The following is a 6,000-nucleotide window of genomic DNA, read 5'->3' as shown; positions in this document are numbered from 1 at the left end:
CTTAGACTATTATCATTCCCTCCTTTTACAGATGAGAAGGTAGGCTCAATGCCTTGCCTTATAATTGGCAGAGCTGGATGTAGATTTGTTCCTGGCAGGTGGCAAAGCCTGTATTGTGTTCACAGTTCTATGGGGCCTCCTGGTCAGGAGGGTGTTTTCTTGCTATGAGAGCTGCCCTGCCCGCCACTGTCCCCCTCCATTTGAGTAACTTCCCTAGGAATATGAAGAGTGGGGTAGTCATCCCTCTGTCTCAACAGTTGCTTCTGAAAAGCATTGCTGATTGGCTACAAAAAGGAATGAAGTACTGATACAGGTGACAATATGGTCAAACCCCAAAAACATTGTGTTAAGTGAAAGCTTCTATTTATATAAAATGTCCAGAATAGGCCGGGCTCTGTGTCTTCTGCCTATAATCCTAGCATTTTTGGAAGCCAGGTGGGAGGATTGCTTGAGCCCAGGCATTCAAGACCAGCCTGGGCAATGTAGTGACACCCTGTCCCTACCAAAAAAAAAAAAAATCCATAATAGACAAATACATACAGACAGAAAGTAGACTAGTGATTGCCTCTGGCTGTGTGTGTTGGGGGGGAGGGTGGAAATGGGGAGATGAGGAGGTAAAAGGGGTGTAGGGATTCTCTAGGGTAATGAGAATGCTCTAAAATGGATTGTGGTGATGGTTGCACAATTCTGAATATAGTGAAAGCCATTGACTTGTACAACTTAAATGAGTAAATTGTGTATGGTATGGTAATTATATCTCATTAAGGCTGTAAAAGAGTGGGGCATGGAGGCTCAAGCCTCTAGTCCCCACTACTCAGGAGGCTGAGGTGGGAGGATGGCTTGAGCCCAGCCTTGGGCTGGTATTAAATCTGGTTTTTAAAAAATACCAATTGATATCCATTCCTTAACCACCAAATGTACCTGTAACCTAATCTGGAATGGAGGTATCTATTTGCTATCTAGCAGATGAATTTTCTTCCTGTGCTGTGCAACTAATTTGCCATTATGCTGAGAGGGGCTTACTGTGCTCTGAAACACCACATGTATGAACCGGAGCCCCATGTCATCCAGCCTCTGCACAGCTACATTTAAGAAGTTCTATAACCAAAAATAATTGGAAATGTAAGTCATTTGTTAAAGAATGTCAAAAGGACCCAATTCACAATCACAACGCATAGTTTCTGAAAAATCTTCAGTTCAGCCTCTCTTGCTCAGTCTTCCACACCTGTCCCAGCAGGTATGTCTCTCAAACCTCTCTCCCATCTCATGTGTTCTGCCCCACGCCCAAGCAGTTTTCTCTCTTTTCAGTGCCACCATATCACTTCTTCAACATTACGGCTCTTTCCACCCATCATGGGAGTTAATTTAACTTCAGGTTTAAGCACAAAGTTGCTTCCTGCACACACTCTCCCTGAGGAAGGGAAGGCAGTGTATTCCCCTTAATTAATTTATTTTTTAACCCTGATATTTACAGAGTGTAGGTGCTTTATGGAGGGGCAGTTTGGGAACACTTTTTGGGAAATACAGTTCACACCATATTTCTAAACAGAACATCTTGAGATTAAGGAAATGCTGTGGGAACTTCCAAAGCAGCAGGAGTGATCTCAAAAGCAAGCACTAGAGGCATTTGTGAGCAGAATGCTCCAAGGACAGCATCCACCAAGCAAGGTGGGCCTCATGGGCCAAGATCTGTGTCTTCACACAGGGCCCTGAACCCAGAAGGGTGCCGTCTTTTTATTTTATTATTATTATTATTATTATTATTACTTTTTAAGATGGAGTCTTGCTCTATCGCCCAGGCTGGAGTGCAGTGGCGTGATCTTGGCTCACCGCAACCTCTGCCTCCCAGGTCCCGGTTCAAGCAATTCTCCTGCCTCAGCCTCCTGAGTAGCTGGGATTACAGGAATGAGTCACCATGCCCAGATAATTTTTGTATTTTCAGTAGAGACAGGGTTTCACCATGTTGGCCAGGATGGTCTTGAACTCCTGACCTTGTGATCCGCCCGCCTCAGCCTCCCAAAGTGCTGGGATGAGAGGCGGGAGCCACCATGCCGGGCCAGGTGCTGTCTTTGGTTTAATGCTCTGCTGTCACCATCTTAAAATCCTTAATCCTGTTTGCACAAAGAACCCCTCATTTTCATCTTGAACCAGGCCCTGCAAATTATGTTGCTCGTCCTGCTACTACGGTAAGGGTCTTCAAACATCATTGGCCCTGAACTCAGGTTCTTTTTCCCTCTGCTCACTTCTGCTCATCAGGAGATTTTTTAGGTGTTGGTGAGACCTTGAACTGTCCTCGGGGAACTCGTCTCTCATGGTATCTGAGACAATCTGGAAAAGTGGGAAGAAATAGGGAAGAACTGTTTCTAAATGGGTAAGAAGCTGCTACTGACACTCATATGGAAAGGGGTGTCCCTTTGGCAATACAGCTGTGGCTGCTTTAATTTGGCCTCTCTTACCAAGAGCTTAGCTCAGGTGTCTGCTTTGGGGCCCTCAGCATCCCTGGATTCAGGATTTGCAGTTCCTAACCGCCCCTTCCCTGTTCAGGCTAACCACACTGCAGTGTGGTTCTTTTCTTTGTCTGAGCTCTGTGGTGTGGGAGAACCGCCTGCCATTGTGAAGAAGTGGACACTACTGTGTAGACAGAACTAAATGCCCTTTCTAAGCTCAGGGCTCCACAAAGGAGAGGTCTGGCCAAGTGAAGCCAGCTTGTATCTGCTGGTAGCAGTAGCATGGAAAGGAAAGGGTTCTCTGGATTCAGACCAACCTGCGCCCTCAGGGCTGGCTCATACTTGTGCAAGCTGTGCCCTGCAAAGCTCCAGCGGTGTCTTACACATTGAAAGTGTCAGCCTGCACAGCCCTGAAGGACAGCCCCAAGGTGGCTGCCACTTGAGCTGTGTGATCTTGAGCAAGTTGTTGAACCTCTCTGAGTCTCAGGTTCCACCTCTGTAAAATGTAGGAGACATTAGTAACTATCCTTTAAGTAGCTTCAAAGAGATTAAGTGAAATAATATATCTGGTGACTAATCAAGTGTTTAGTGCCTGCCTTCCCCTAGGGCACCCACCTGGTGTTCAGAAGGAGCAGTCATATCCTAATTTCAAAATATCTCCTCCCTGGACATCATTTCAACACAACTGACATGTTTTTTGGAGGCAAAGACATATGCACACTTTTTTGAGCACAGTGTGAAAAGACTTTAAGAAGAGAAAGGAGGAGGAATGAGAGGAGGTGGCACTAACCATAGCCTCATGGGATGCTTCCCTCTCCATTGGAACTCTGGCTGCTCTGGGGTCTGCCTAGGACAATAGGATTCGTGGTTCTCAATCAGGGCACCCCCCCCCATTCCCCTGCAGTGTCTGCAGACATTTTTGATTGTCACACATGGAGGGGTGGGGGTGCTATTGGCATCTGGTGGGTAGAGGCCAGGGATGCGGCTAAATATCCTGCAATGCACAGGACATCCCGGAAATACAGAAGGATCCAGCCCACCTACCAGCAGCACCACGGCCTGGAAAGGCTGCCCAAAGACCTTCAGTCTGCCCACCCTCCAGCGTGCAGTGAGCTGCCAGGGCGGCACCCTGTGGTTTCTGGAATTCCTAAGAAGGCCAGAGAAATCCCAGAACAAATGGTGATGTCGGGGATTTTTTTTTTTTTTTCAGATTCGGTGCGGCATGAAAGGATGACAGACTCCGAAGGGCCCCAGAGGCCCCCGCTGTGTTTTTTATCTACATTGCTTTCCCAGAAGGTTCCTGAGAAGTCAGACGCTGTGCTTCGCTGCATAATATCTGGTAACCATCACTAGACTAGCTAATCACCCTCTAAAATCTCCCTGCATACCAGGTTTCTTGGCTCACAAAGGCATTACTAAAACATCATTTGGGAAAATTACCTTGGAAGTTTTTTTTTTCTGTGTAATCAATGAAGCAACTCCATCCTCTATGATTCGTTTCTAAAAGATTTCTTTGAGTGACTTCCTGGACACGATTTAGTGATCTTTACTTCACCTTGTGGTTCTGGGTTAGGCAACTCTCACACTGGTTATTTTTTTCAGATAATCCACTCTTAATTTTCTTTCTTTCTTGGGTGTCCTTAACCATAGTTTAAATTCATGGAGCACAGAGGAATGGCATGAATCACTTTTTTTCGGTAAATTGATGGAACTCTTCTGTTATTCTTTAATTGATTTTTTTTTTTTTTTTTTGAGATGGAGTCTTTCTCTGTCACCCAGGCTGGAGTGCAGTGGTGTGATCTCGGCTCACTGCCACCCCCGCCTCCTGGGTTCAAACTATTCTCCTGCCGCAGCCTCCCGAGTAGCTGGGAATAGAGGCACGCACCACTGCACCTGGCTAATTTTTTTATTTTTATTTTTATTGTTTTTTTTTTTTGAGACAGGGTCTCTTGCTCTGTTGCCAGGCTGGAGTGCAATGGCACGATCTCAGCTCACTGCAACCTCCGCCTCTTGGTTTCAAGCAATTCTCCCACCTCAGCCTCCCAAGTGGCTGGGATTCCAGATGCATACCACCATGCCCAGCTCATTTTTGTATTTTTAGTAGAATGGGGTTTCGCTGTGTCGGCCAGGTTGGTCTCTGATCCCATTTTTCTAAGTCCAGAGAGGAGAGGGGTGAGCCTCAGAAACGGCTGCCTTTCGCTAGCAGAAGTTGTCATAAAACCTCGATTTCAGCCTGGAGTTGCAGTGTAGAACTGTGCGCTCAGCCTCTCCAAGCCCAGGCTTCTGTCTCCGTGATGGTCCATCATCATTCAGACAGACAGAACAGTGCAAGCTGACCTTGAGTCTTCAGAGCAGAGCCCTCGTGTGTTTGGACATGCCCTGAACTTGGCTGTGGTCCCCTCGCCCAGATACTTCTGAAATGTTTAGGAGGTGGCTCTCAATGTATGACCCACAGTAGGTTCCAAAAACAAGGGGAGGACTTTCAGGTGAGGTTTCCAGCAAGTGGCAGGAGAAAAGAGAACCACCCACAAGATACCAGATACCACTTCCCTATGCAAGTCTCATTTCTGGCTGATTGTTCAGATCTATACTGCACAGGGGAAAAAAACAGTCAGCCATTAGGAAACTGGGGGAAATCAATCAGCCCTCATCAGCCTGAATGAAAAACTGGAATCCAAGAGATCAGAATGAGTTCCCAGGCCCAGCTCATGAACACTTTATGTATTTTCTTCAAAACAGCCACATACCCACAAAAAGGAGGAATTCACTGCTTCCTATAAAGGAGTGTGATGAAACAGTCTTAAAGGAGGACACAGGGTTGACAAGAACAGGCAGAAATGAATTATGATCAGAAACCCCTTGATGGTTTTTCAGGGAAGCCCATTTTTTGGTGTCTTTTTATAGGCAAATGCCTGTAAGAGGCTCAGCCATGCAGCTGCTGGAGGATTTATCCTTGCATGCAGATCTATCTGTTCCAAGTCCCAGGGTAACTACTCAGGCGTTTACCTGAAGGAGAAGGCAAGGAGGAAAAATCCACAGTTGCCAAAAAAGCACATTCATGGCATGAGCACAGCGGCAGCCTAGCTGGGAGACACAGGGAGGGAGGGAGGGAGACTTAGCATTTTCAGATCCTGCTCATGGTGCAGGTGCAGGTCTAACGAACTTTTTCTTCCCTCTGTACTTCGTTTGTCTTTCCTCTTTCTATGGAGTTCCGTTTTTTCTTTTCTTTTCTTTTTTTTTTTTTTGAGACAAGGTCCCACTCTGTCGCCCAGGCTGGAGTGCAGTGGCAGAATCATGATTACAGCTCACTGCAGCCTCGACCACACAGGCTCAGATCATCCTCCTGTCTCAGCCTCCCAGGTAGCTGAGACTACAGGTGCACACCACCACACCCAAATAACTTTTGTATTTTTTCTAGAGATGAGGTTTTGCCATGTGGCCCAGACTGGTCTTAAATGCCTAGACTCAAGTGATTCACCCCCCTGCCTCGGCCTCCCAAAGTGCTGGGATTATAGGCGTGAGCCACCATGCCTGGCCAGAACATGCGGTTCTC

At 46.7% G+C, this 6,000-nt stretch overlaps 1 protein-coding gene across 1 annotated transcript in view; it reads left to right on the top strand.

Annotated features, from left to right (window-relative positions):
- Positions 1 to 3,164: 3,164 nt before the first annotated feature.
- ALPK2 (alpha kinase 2) overlaps positions 3,165 to 6,000 on the top strand; it is a 130,986-nt gene continuing 128,150 nt past the window's right edge. The window contains exon 1 of the mRNA XM_034943824.3: positions 3,165 to 3,786. Coding sequence (XP_034799715.2) covers positions 3,252 to 3,786 — 535 coding nt within the window. The 5' untranslated portion in view covers positions 3,165 to 3,251. The remainder of the gene's footprint in view (positions 3,787 to 6,000) is intronic.

This window comes from Pan paniscus, chromosome 17, assembly GCF_029289425.2.
Source record: "Pan paniscus chromosome 17, NHGRI_mPanPan1-v2.0_pri, whole genome shotgun sequence".
NCBI classification, from domain to species: domain Eukaryota; kingdom Metazoa; phylum Chordata; class Mammalia; order Primates; family Hominidae; genus Pan; species Pan paniscus.
The sequence above is the reverse complement of the archived record's forward strand: the minus strand, read 5'-3'. Positions and strand labels throughout refer to the sequence as shown.